Source organism: Rousettus aegyptiacus, unplaced genomic scaffold (genome assembly GCF_014176215.1).
Source record: "Rousettus aegyptiacus isolate mRouAeg1 unplaced genomic scaffold, mRouAeg1.p scaffold_m13_p_6, whole genome shotgun sequence".
Taxonomy (NCBI): Eukaryota; Metazoa; Chordata; class Mammalia; order Chiroptera; family Pteropodidae; genus Rousettus; species Rousettus aegyptiacus.
The window spans coordinates 77,972,577-77,985,161 of NW_023416309.1; the positions used below are offsets into that span (position 1 = coordinate 77,972,577).

General features: G+C 50.8%; 2 protein-coding genes across 8 annotated transcripts in view; both read left to right on the forward strand.

Moving 5' to 3' along the window:
- SLC43A2 (solute carrier family 43 member 2) overlaps window positions 1-3,016 on the forward strand; it is a 35,103-nt gene extending 32,087 nt beyond the window's left edge. For 3 of the 4 annotated variants that reach the window (XM_016138934.2, XM_036223925.1, XM_016138935.2), the window contains 2 exons: window positions 524-647; window positions 1,165-3,015. In XM_016138934.2, coding sequence (XP_015994420.1) covers window positions 524-647; window positions 1,165-1,326 — 286 coding nt within the window. In that variant the 3' untranslated portion in view covers window positions 1,327-3,015. Of the gene's footprint in view, window positions 1-523; window positions 648-1,164 lie in introns of all 4 variants that reach the window. The other variant, XM_016138937.2, reaches the window with a different exon arrangement.
- An 8,993-nt stretch (window positions 3,017-12,009) lies between these two features.
- PITPNA (phosphatidylinositol transfer protein alpha) overlaps window positions 12,010-12,585 on the forward strand; it is a 35,997-nt gene continuing 35,421 nt past the window's right edge. For 2 of the 4 annotated variants that reach the window (XM_036223732.1, XM_036223733.1), the window contains exon 1: window positions 12,012-12,252. In XM_036223732.1, the coding sequence (XP_036079625.1) occupies window positions 12,233-12,252 (20 nt within the window). In that variant the 5' untranslated portion in view covers window positions 12,012-12,232. Of the gene's footprint in view, window positions 12,253-12,585 lie in introns of all 4 variants that reach the window. The other 2 variants (XM_036223734.1, XM_016138952.2) reach the window with 2 other exon arrangements.

Genomic DNA, 12,585 nt, shown 5'->3' on the forward strand with positions numbered 1-12,585 from the left:
TTTTCAGGAATCTCTCCCCATCCGAATAGCATCACATGGGGGTCATTCTAAGTCTGCACGTCTCCCCCACACCCCATCCCCAGGCCTGGAGGAAGTTGCGCTGCCCTGGCAGGGTCTGAGGGAGCCATCTGAGAGCTGCAATGTTACGTTTCCTTGATTACACAATGCTCCCTTGGATGAGGGCACAGCAGAGCCAGGCCCAGCCTCCAACCTGCTTCCTGGGCCTGCTTCCCAGACTGCAGACTCCTGCTGGCACCCACTTCACTCAGCTTAGTCAGACATCCACGGGTCTGGGGCGCATTCTGAGTAGGGTGGGATCCTCCCCAGAGTCTGGGGCCTCAGGATGGTCCAAAAGAGAAATTCACTTTGCAGAACTGCCCAGCAGATAGTAATCTGAAGGCAAGCACCCCTCTTCTCTGGTGCCAAAGGTGTAGCCTGGGTACACCAGTGCACCTGGGGCAAGGAACATTTGGAAAGCCCGAGAGTGACACTCGCGGTGACAGGTCCTCTATTGTTTCTGCAGGTATCCCTCTACCCAGTTTGGCAGCCTCACAGGACTGCAGTCTCTGGTCAGTGCACTCTTCGCTCTCCTGCAGCAGCCCCTGTTTCTGGCTATGATGGGTCCCCTCCAAGGAGACCCTTTGTGGGTAAGAAGGGCCAGGGGGCAGTGGGTTATGGACATCTGCCCCACTCTCTTGATTGGGAGCTGGGAGGCACTGCTCTGGGGCTTCCAGAGCCCCGAGACAGGTTGTTTGAGAACTTTGGTTAAGAACAATTCAGGGTGCCCTTCCCTTACAAATGGTGGCCAGGCAGGAGGTGAAAAGTGTCCTTTCTGGTCCTGATTTTGGGATAAATAGACCCTACTTGCTCTCCCTGCCCCGCCCCTGGAGATTCAGATCTGTAGGTCTGAGGTGGGGGTGGGGGGAGGGCAGGCCCCGAGGGCTGCTGAGTGGCCTGCAGACAACTGGAGAATTCTCCCGCTGGAATGTGGCCCTCCAGCCTCTTGAACATTCCAGTTTCAGTTTCTCCCTTCCTTTCCTGTGACCTTCCCTTTTCTAAACATGAGTGCTAGGAAGAGTCTTGAGCTGGACTCTGCAAAAGACCATAGCCCCCACCTGGTCCCCCTGCCCCATGTGATGGCAACTCTCATCCCTGCCACCCCAGGTGAATGTGGGGCTGCTTGGCGTGAGCATGCTGGGGTTCTGCCTTCCCCTCTACCTCATCTGCTACCGGCGCAGGCTGGAGAGGCAGCTGCAGCAGAAGAGGGAAGATGACAAGCTTTTCCTCAAGCTCAACGGCTCATCCAACCGGGAGGCTTCCGTGTAGTGCCCACACCTCAGAACTGTGACCTCCTGCCTGTGCTTCAGTGATTCACCAGTGTCCTCCTCCCTACCCCAGAGGACCTCCACACACCCCCAGGAACCTCTCCACTATGTTGGAGTCCATGCTGCCTCCTAGGGCCTTGGTCCTGCCTTGGTCCTGGAGCTCAGCTGTGGAAGGACAGGAGAGGGCCTGGACGTACGATTCTCCTACTGCTGGAAGCAGGGGCTGCCTCGGGCTTTGCTCTGCAACTTTTGAGGGTCCCTGGAGCCTTGAGGATCCATGGTGCCTATGGGAGGAGCCAGGAAGACCTCCAGCAGGCAGGCTCTTTCCCTTAAGTATCTGGGATTCTGCCTCTTGCCAAAACAGGGGTGTATACCATCTACTGCCCCTTGGTTGCATGCCCACCAACCACACCTGCCTGAGGTCAAAGGCTTGCACTGCCTGCACCCCCCTTGCCTGCCCTCACCTCCTCCCCTGGCCAGTCTGAGGCTGCCTGAGGAAGGAATGACCCGCTTCCTGTTGTTGGTGCTAAATCCTTTGTAATTCCAGCGCTTTGTGGCCTCTCCATGGCCTGTCCTCCCATTAGAGGCCTGTGGAAAAGCCCCCTGGCTTAAAGCCTGTGGAGGGGATGGAGGGCTGGCTGCTCATATCAGGCTCAGGAGCCGTGGACAAAGCTGATCAGTGGTCACCTCCTCCCTCAGGGCCTAAGCAGACAACAAGTTTCCACTGCCACCCTTCATCCAGTCTGTGACCTGAAGGGAATTAAAGGGGCACCAAAAGGGCACTCCACACAGACACACACATGACAGATGAGGGTGCGGGTGACAGACATGGAGGTCCAGGCCTGAGCTGGGTGGTAGATACGTGAGGGGCCTAGTATACGTGTGGGTGTGTATGTGTGATATGTGTGAGAGATGTGTGTGGGGTGGTGGTAGGATGTGGGCTCTGGGTATCTGCTCTTCTCCCAGAGCTGCCCAGCAGCCAGCCACCCAGGACCTGGAGCCAGCCTGGCTCATTTGGGAGCTTGTCTGAGGCTGCGGCGCCACAGCGCACCCTGGTGGCGGACTTTTCCAGGGCCCTGTAGTTGTTTACGTGAGCGAGGCCACCCTTCCTCTGCCAGGCCAGCCTGGTTTACCAGTCTACCCACCTGACTGCCCCCAGAAATGTGTCTGAGATTTCCCGGGACCGCTGAGATGGGTGGGTGGATTTTTAGACATATAAGTTTTTTTTTTTTTTTTTTTTTAAGTTTTATCAGACTCCTTTTTATAAAGCAATAAATTTCTTTTCCTTCTGGTAAGGGGTGCCCCTGCTGACTTATCAGTTAAGGGCTACAGGTTTTGAGCTTGAAGAGAAAACACAAGATTTTCTGTCTCTCACCAGCCAGTCATACCCAGTTGCTCACCATCTCTGTGTGATTGCCAGCTTGGGAGGGTCACTGAGCCAGGAAAAGACCTTACACCCTCACCCTATCCGCAAACAAATTGGGCTTGTGTGACAAAAGTGTAGGCCACCCCCTCTTCTGCTGCTTCTCCCAGCCAAATAGGCTAATCTTGACCCCGTTATAGCCCTGACTCAGATTTCATGTCACTGGTCAACTATCCTGAGAGTTCCTCCTGAATTTAAGACAGGGTGACTCTAGGAGAGGCTCAGAGAGACAGAAACAATGTGTGTGTGTGGGTGGGGGGGAGGGGGGCGGCAGGGGATGGACAGAGGATAGGAAGGGGCAGACCCAGGCCCAAATTCGAGCTTTATGTCAGCAGTTAAGCACCTTGAATACACATAACCTTCCAGGCCTCAGTTCACTCAAATATTTAAAAAATATATATTTGTGTAAAACTTTTTTTTTTTAAAGGAGGGAGAATGAGATCAACATTTCCCAAACCATTCCTCAGAACACTTGTTATGTGAGATGTGAATGGTTATGCTAATTTTTAAAAAAAGTTTTGTCAAATTTTGTGACTCCAAGAAGAGGTGTGATATGTTAGGGAGAAGTGGTTTTAACCATCCGAGCTGTCCTCCCATGTGTGGCCCGATGACCACCCACAGCAGGAGCTCCTTGGGGCTTGTTAAACACATCTCCAGGTCTTGCCTCTGACCTAGAGGGAATCTGGAGCCTATATGTTGCTAAGCCCCACCTGGTGATTCTGGTGCCCCACAAAGTTTGATACCCACTCACAGAGGAGCATGGTTTGGGGAATGTTGATTAGGAGGGGCCCTTCAAGCTGGGAAAACATTGTGGTTACAGACATGGCCTATGCTGTCCCCAGCAGCCCCAGGCTCAGTCCGCAGCCTAAGTAGGAGCTGCTGCCTCTCCCTCCCACCCAGCTGCAGGGTGTGAGCACTTTGTGGGAAAAGCAGGCACTGAAAAAGAATGCAGGGTGGAAATCAGTCTAAGGCCAACACGCATGGGGATTACAGGCATGAAAATGGGAGCAGGGTACCAGATAGGTCAGCTACCAGCTGCACCCCCCACCCCCTTTTCAGGAGCCAGTCATTCAGCTCTGACTGTACAGAGTTGATAGGTTACATATTTTCCTATTATCATTGAATTATGATAACACATCTAAGAGCTAAATAGATATTATCATTTCTGTTTTACAGTTGGAAAAATCGAGGCCCAGGGGGGTGGGGTAATTTTCTCAAGATTAAAGCCAAGACCTGCATACGGGCCTTAACATCATTGGAAGAACCAAAGAAAGCCTCTAGACCAGGACATTCCTTTGGAAGATGCAGCCCGGGGGGGCCACCAGACATTGAGAGCAGGGAGTCAACAGCCTGAGGAAGAAAAGCAAATCTAAGCACCACTTTCTTGAAGCCAAAAGATTCCTTGGGGAATGGGATGATTACTCTGTAGAGTCATCTTAGCCCTGGAGGCTAATGGGTTCTCAGGGTAGAGAGGCAATTATCTGATCACCCCAACCCCTGAGAAGAGTGCCCTGGAATGGGAGAGGGACCACGGGCTGATAGGAGGCAATGGGCACCAAGTGGCCATGACCCTCTTAGGTTTTGTCCTCCAGGCTCCTGATGGAAAGGAGCAGGAAGTGATGCCTGGCCAGTGGTGTCGGAGTTGAGCAAGTGAGCTGACCCAGTCTCAGAAGCATTGCCAGTAACCTCTCTCTAGTCTCCCTGGGCTCAGGTCTAGTTGAGCTTCCTCTAGATCCTCCTGGCTTCTGCCTGCAGCTCCTGCTGCCTGAGCATGTGCTAGAGAAGGTTCCAACCCTCCCAAAGACCATAGATAGGTTTGCAGGCTCTCATGGATGCCTTTCTGTTTTGCTCCATCTTCTTTCCCCTCTCGTACCCAGTATAGGCCTGGTCCAAAGAACTGCCCAAGCCCACCTCATCCTGGCCCTGAGCTGTGCAGTCTGAGGTGGGCCTCACACTGCCCTTGGCCCCAAGGACACTGAAAAAGGAGGACATGTAGTTTTCAGGATATGTGTGCAGGACTGTCCCAGACATCAGCACATTTAGCCCAGTGGAATTTTTGATGCATTTGCATGTCAGCCTGTGTAAATTTGAGCAGATATGCAACTGGGCTGTGTAATGGGAGGTGGAATTAGGCATTGGGCATCCTATGGTGAGGGGCTTCTCTCAGACAGCTTCTGAGAAGTCTTCTCAACAAGATCAAGCTTCAGGGACATTTCAGCAATAGTTTTCTCCCTCTAAAGAATAATATGATGGGTTTTTTGTGAGCTCTTGGGGCAGTGAGGCATCTTATCTGTTCCAATTACGAGGGGTCCAACTCGAGGGTAGTAGCTCATTTTCCCCAGGAATTATAAGGAGGAGGAGGAGCCCAGAACCCCCAAGGTGAAGGAGTTTTCACAAGCTGCAGCCCTCTCCTGGGGTGGTGGGTCAGGATGAGCAGGTGGGCTCTGTGAACCTGTTCCCCACCATATCCTGATTTACCCCAAGCCCTGGGGTGGGGACAGAGCTTCCTGAGTGTCGTGAAGGAGAAGCAGCATCCTCCATTGGGTGGCCCTCAAGTATGGAGCCGCTGCTTGTGTCCCTTGGTCTCTGCAGGCAACATGTCCACAGCTCTGAAGTTAGTCATTCTTAGCCTCCTGGGTAGATCTGAGATTATACTGGGCCCCTGGCATCTCCTGGTTCCTGATCCCTTTCTCCCAGAGTGAGATTCCATCTCCCTCTGCCAAGGGGCAGAGAAGTTAGAGGTCCCACCACATATACCACCACATCAGTGACCTTAGGCAAGTCTTTAGCCTCAGTTTCCTCCAGTTGTAAAGTGGAGCTAATACCCTCACTGTGAAGCTCAGTGAACATGGGCATAATACATTTGCACAGTAGTATACCTGGCATTTAATAGGCACTTAGCAAGTGACAGCATTGTTTGTATGACCCTTGAGTACAGATAGCACAGGGAACAAGGGCCACCACTACCGTCTACCCCTACCCACATGTCTAATAGGACACCGGCTTTAGGCAGCTCTGACTGAAACAGACTTGTGGCCAAGTAAAAGAAGTGAGGTCTGTTTCTGCTGACTCTGCTCTCTCAGAACCCCTCTCTAAGCAAAAGCCTTAAGAAATTGTCCCCTTGTTCATTTTGTCTTTCACATTTTGGTTAGAGACTTGGCTGAAAAGCTTTTCAAGATAATCTCTCAAAAGTGGATATTTAAGCACTCTGACAGATTTATGTTGAGGGAGTGACTCAGATCATGGCCTGTAGGTAGTACCCCCATTCCACTTCCTTGTAAAACTGTGGCCATACCTCTGTGTGTGTGTGTGTGTGTGTGTGTGTGTGTGTGTGTGTGAGTGAAAGAGAGAGGGAGAGTGTATTCCACTCATGTCAGGTGTGACTGTGTTTAGAGGAGTGTGTAGGGGCTTATCTGTGTGCCTCTCTTCCTAGATGGAAAGAAGGAGAGGGTCTTGCCTCACCAAATCCCTTTCTTTTGCGAGGTCTGTCCAAGGACCCAGCCCCAGGCCCTCAGAGTTGTGCCCGAAGAGTTAATCTGTTGCTTGTGTCAACCAGGGTCAGTACACTGTCATCGATGACCTCATAACTGACCCTGACTCTTCCTACCCCTTTGCTGTTTCTAGCACCTGGCTTACTTCTTGGCACACAGTAAGCACTCAATAAATGTATGCTGAGAATGACAAGAACTGCTTCTTCATGAGCTCCTGTGTCTCTCCCACACATCCCCTAGCCCCTTGTCCCTTGCCCAGATTCCCTGACACTTGTCCATATGTGCTCCTTGGTCCCTATCCCTTTGCTGTGTTGCATCCGTCATGGCCCAGCTTTGCTGTTTTGGCCTCTGTGCTACCATTTGAAGAGGCGGAAAAGGGATCAGGTAAGGGGTCTTCTGGGAGGAAAGACAGGGCTGCAGGTGAATTCTAGTTCTGAGGGAGGGAGCTCACCTTTGCCCCTTTTCTTTTGTCCTAAGGCAGTGGTCATGGGCATGACTGCTCCTCCTATAGATTTTCCACCAAGCTAGCCTCCCTCCCACCAGGGCCCCAGACAGTGGTAGCAAGAGGGAGAGCAACTGTCCCTGCAGAGAAGCCCCTGGGAGAGCCGCACCACCAGGGAGGGGAGGGCCAGCCTGATTGAGGCCTGGACTCTGACCCTGTTGGGGTAGAGGAGGCTTAAGGCACAGGGGAGGAATATAGATGGCCTTGGGGGAAGGATGAGCAGTGGCCCCCCACACAGTAGCCAGGGCAGAGGGATGCTAGATGGATGTCCTACTTGTCAGGACTGCAAATTCAAAAGCTGGGGCTCTGCCGCTTCCTTTGTTGTTACCTTTTATTTTCCTGTGTTTGATCTAGACAGCATAGAGACTATTTCTCTAATATAAGTAGAGCCGCAACATAAGCTCTGTGGTGTTACAGAGGCAGCGAGACCTTGACCTCTGTGCCAGGGACACACAAAGGACTAGGTGGAAGCTGTGGGGACCTGGAGGCCACAGCCCCATCTCAGGGGATAGCCTTAAGACAGCTTCAACCAATTATGGCCATGTGGGAACAAGCCTAGTGTTGCCAGCTATTCTGATTTTTCTTTTTTTTCCAAGAGAAGCTAAAAATCCTGAATTTTATATAAACTAGGCCCTTTTACAAATTTTGGGTCAAAAAATATTTTTTAGACATCACAGCCACTCAAATAATTTTTAACCCTAGCAGGTCAAACACCATCAGAGGTAGGGAGAGAGAAGAGGAGGTAAAGTGCCTCCTCACCTCTTTGGGTGCCCAAAGTACCTGCTGTCTATTTCCTTGACTCCAGCAGATGTTATATTTGCCTTGCATTAGATGTGACCCTACATGAGTAGAACCTTTTTCTTTTTACCTGTGTGTCCCCCAGCCTGGTGCATAATGAATGTTAAATCTGGCTTCTAGAGTGCCCCACAGTTCTTATTTAGGGACAAGAAATTGTCAGGCAAAGCTCAAGGCGGAGCCAGCTTCCCTTCATGGGCCTGAGTTTCTGCATATGGCTTGGAATGACCAACACACTCCTCTGCCCAGTGGAACGAGCCAGGCATCCAGGGTCACATGTTTGTCTGTTCTTTTGTCTGGTATCTGTCTTTCTACTAGGAAGAATGCTCCTTGAGAGATGGCACATGTTCTGCCTTGGACATCATGACGCCTCTAGTGCCTCAAACAGTGCCTGGCATGGAACAGCTGCTCCATAAATATTTGCAGGATGAAATTTTTAAAAAGAAATAAAACAAAAAGAGGCTGAAATGGACTAAGACAGAAGCTGGGAGAAGAGTATGCTCTCACCAGCCAGGAAGGGACAGAACAGAAAATGGAAACAGTGAAACACAGTCTCCCCAAGATACCCAGAGATGGGTTACAGGTGTGGCTATGACCAAGGCCGTAATGAGGGCCAGCAAGCCAGGAGAAACTGTGCAGGTGCCAGAACTGTGAGATGCACAGACACCAAGATGAAAGCAAGCGAGAGAGAGAGAGAGAGAGAGAGAGAGAGAGAGAGAGAGAGAGAGAGAGAGAAAAGAGAAGACAGGGGAAAAGGAGACGGTTGCAAAGAGAAGATGAAAGAAACACAGGCAGTAGATGCGTTCTCCAGAGCAGAGTGACAAAGACTGAGGACGGGGATGAGGAGAGATGGAGTGGGCCGTAAAGGAGAGACAGGAAGAGAAATAAAGAGAGAAATGCAGAGGAACAGAGAGAGGAGAGAGAACAAAAGATTAAAGACAGAGATATATAAACAGAAAGAAAGATGCCAAGAGACAGAGAGGTGAGATAAAGAAAAAAAGGGGAGACAGAAAGACAGAGATAGTGAGAGAAAGCTAGAGAGGGAGCTAGAGAGATAGATGATAGAGCAGTACAGACAGAGAGGGAGAGAGGGAGAGAGACAAAGAAAGGGAGATAGGAGAGACAGGTCGCTGGCTGTGACACTGGAGATTCGCTTCTTTCTCTCTGAGCCTGGAATATGTAGAAGTAGCTTTGAAAGGCAATAGTGTCCATTCCTCCTTCCTCACAATATCCTTGCCCTCAACAATAATAATATGGAAATGTGCCACATACTGCACAAAACTGCTTTACGTACATTGCCTTGAAGCCAGCACTATCATTGATTCCTAGCAATCCCACTATCATTGTTCCATTTTACAAATGAAGAGGTTGAGCCAAAGAATGGTTAAGTAATTTGCGCAAGGTCACACAGGTGGCAAGTGGTAGCGTTGGGACTCCGGAGCATTCAGGCACCAGAGGGTCTGTTTCCACAGCTAGACGTTGGCTTACAGCAGGACACAGTTGGAGAGAGCTGTGGCTTCTGTATGTAAGGGCTAACTCCTATGCACACCTGAAGCAAAGCTTGCTAGAGTAAGAGATATAAGAAACCGAACTAAAAATAAAATGTAAAAAAAAAAAAATGCTACCTTGTTCAGATATTAAACTTATCTAAAAGAAGCTACAGAATAATATTTTTAGATGATTAGGGAAATCTAAATATGAACTGGGTATGAGATAATATCAAGAAATTATGAATTTATTTAAGTATGATAATACCATTGTGAATTTGTAAGAAAACATCCATATTTCTAGAATGTATACTGAGACAGGAAGGGATGAGATGACATGTTTCAGAGAAGAAAGGAGATAAAGAAGCAAAGACCGGTATAATCTCATTAATGGCTGAATGTGTTTGTGAGGAGTGGGAATTCTTTAAGGCTCTCAAATGGCTACCTTTGCCCATGGAGTGAAGGTAGAGTTCTCTAGCATGGCACTCAGGGCCCCACACTCAGTCCATCCTGTGTGTGTGCCCACCACATTAACCACTCACACTCTAACCAGAGGTTCTACTCTGGCCTCCCCTCTTTCCAGATTCCATCTTCTAGAATCCTGCCTCTGTGCCTTTGCATATGCTAGTTTCCCCTCTGAAGATGCTGTTCTTTCTTTCTATCCAAATCTGGCTCAAATTCCCCTTGTCCTGGATGCTCCCTGCACCTCTTCAACCCAGGAGGCCTTTCCTTGGATCTTCCCCAGCACTGTTCTTTGAGTCACACACGTCCTCTTTTATTGCAAGCTACCTCAAGTCACTACTTGGTTTTCGGCAAGAGCAAGGTCTACTCTCCATGAGTGCCTCCAGAGCAGAAGCTGGTTCTCAGGTATTTAGATTGTTATTTAGCTCCTCCTGCCCCGCTCCAGTGCCCAGCACAGCCCTCCAAACTCCCTTGTCTCAACTCTTATTAACTAAGAACCAGATTAGCAATAATTCCTCTGGTCATTCAGGTCTGTCTAAACATCACCCCCTCTAAAAGTCCTCCCTGAGCACCCAACTAATGCCTCCCACCTCTGTTCAAAGTCACCTTACTCAGCCTCTTCATAACATTTATCACGACTTGAAGTTAATTCTGTATTTATTTATATTCTGCTTCCCCTGACTGAACAAGAGAAGGATGTCTATTTTCTTGGTCACTCCTGTATCCTGAGTGCCTAGAAAATGGCCTAGGATGGGGCCAGAAGCTCAATATTTATTGAGTGAATGAGTAAATGTAGTTTTCCTAACTAGACTGCAAGCTCCCAGAGAGCAGGGTTTGGTTACTTCCTGGAAAGAGCCGGAACCTGGCAACTGTTAAATAACTATTAATAGGTATTACGTAGGGGAAAAAAAACCCTACGCTAGATGAGGGAGGCAGTCAGGGGACCAGGATCCAAGCCATTCACTTAATCTTGGACTTTGGGTCATAATATCTCTTCTTTTGACACTCCCTCACAAGGTAATCCCTGCTCCCATTCTAGGATTTAATGAATGAGTAGCTAGAGTAGCTAACACCTGCATTACTCCAGGCTGTCCTGGGGCACTAGTCATGGCTTGATAGCAATATAGCCACCTGCTCCAGCCTTCTTTTCTGAGTCCCCTATCTTAGGCAATCCACTAATGGTCACCTAGGTGCCCCTCAAGTCGAACACTGGAGTCATTATTTTCCCCACTGCAAATTTGCCTTTCCTATATACTCCTGAAGGCAGTACTGTCCACCCAGGCTTCCAGGTCAGAACCCTGGGTAGTTTTCTCCCTTCCTCCCTCTCATCCTCTCAGCCAGTTAGTCAACAAGTCTTGCTGATTTTACTTCTTGAGTTGCTGCTGAATCCATCCTCACCCCCCTCCCCACTACTGTCCTAGTCCATCTCGTCCTGGATTTCTTCAGAGGCCTCCTAACTGTCCTCCCCGCCTCTGCTCTTGCCCCTTCCATGCCCTCTCCACCCAGACATCAGAGTGAGCCTTTAAACACCAAACCCACTTAAAACCCCTAAATGCCCACCTGTGCCCTTAGGATGGATTCCAAACACCTATCATCACCTACCAGGAATTGCATCATCTGGCCCCAACTCACCCTTCCTACATACAGTTCCTCAGCCCACAAATTTCATGATCCAGTCACTTCTTTCAGGTTCCCCAAATGCACCTATACATTCATTATGCTTGATAAAGGCACAGCCCCCTGTAGATCTCAGCTTAGGTCCTTTTCCTCCAGGAGGCCTTGGCTAACTACATCTCCCTGCGTAATCTCAATAAACCTGTGTTTCTCCTCTCACAGCTCTTTTCATTCTGCCTGGCTCTATATCCTATACCCACCCATCTACTCTGCTACCTCACCTCTCCCAGCCCCACCTCTTGACCCTGAGTACCCTAAGGGCTAGATGGTCTCTGCCTTGTTCACCTTCTCAAAAAAAAAAAAAAAAAAAAAAAAAAAAAAAAAAAAAAAAGCACAGGTTTTGGTACAGGGCAAACACTTAGCAAATACTAATCGAATGAATGACATTACACTAAAACTGCAGGGTGAAAATCTCAGCCCCATCATATGCTAGCTTTGGACTTAACAAGTCTCTAAACCTCTGCCTCCTTCTCTTAACCTGTAAACGGGGACAGTAATAGTATCTTTCTGTTAGTGTTGTTCTGAGGAGTCAAACCGTTGGAAGAGCACTTGCGCGTAAAGAGCACAAACTTTTCCTAGATCTCAATCCACCCCAGTGGAGAGACCCTAGCACACAGGTGCATCGGCTCCAGCTGCAGAACAGCCTGTCTAGGACCCTGCCAGACACCTCGTCGTCTGCTCCGCCTACTGTCTAGGACTGCTCACGCCCAGGGCCCACCTCGGACCCGGACGCTGACGCCGTGGCCCATTTAAGGACGAGAGGGGACGAGCCCGACAAGGCTCCGCCTCCGCGCTGAAGTCAGCGCGCACCACTGCGTGTGACGCTCTGGTTGCCGCAGAGACGCCCCGCCCCCGCGCGGCGCTGCGGAACCGGAGCTCCGGGCGGCGTCGGCAGCAGCGCGGGAGGCGGCGAGGCCGGGGCGCAGGAGCCGGCGCGGCGACCGCAGCGAGAGCGTCGGGGACAGAGCAGACCACGACGAAGGCGCACAGGCAGTCGGGCCGGGCCGGGCCACGGGGAGAGCGGCCGCCGGGAAGCGGGCGGGAAGCGGGCAGCCGCCGAGCCGCGAAGCGACATGGTGCTGCTCAAGGAGTAGTGAGTGTCCAGCCGGCGGTGCGGAAAGGAGAAGGAAGGCAGAATCGGGGATGACGACCAGGGAGGCTGATGGCCTGGAGGAGGGGATGCAGCGACCGAACGAGGCCGGGGTGATGGAGAGCCCTGGATGGGCTGTTGGGCGGCCCAGCAGGGGCTGAGGGGACAGTGAGGGCCGGACAGGGCCTGAGGTGGGGCCAACGGGAATACAGAAGGACGGGCAGCACCTGAGGTGGGGCCCGAGGGGCAGTGAGAGCCGAATAGGCCTGAGGAGAGGCCGAGGGGACAGTGAAGCCTCGACGGGGCCTGAGAAGGAGTCAAGGGGACAGTGAGAGC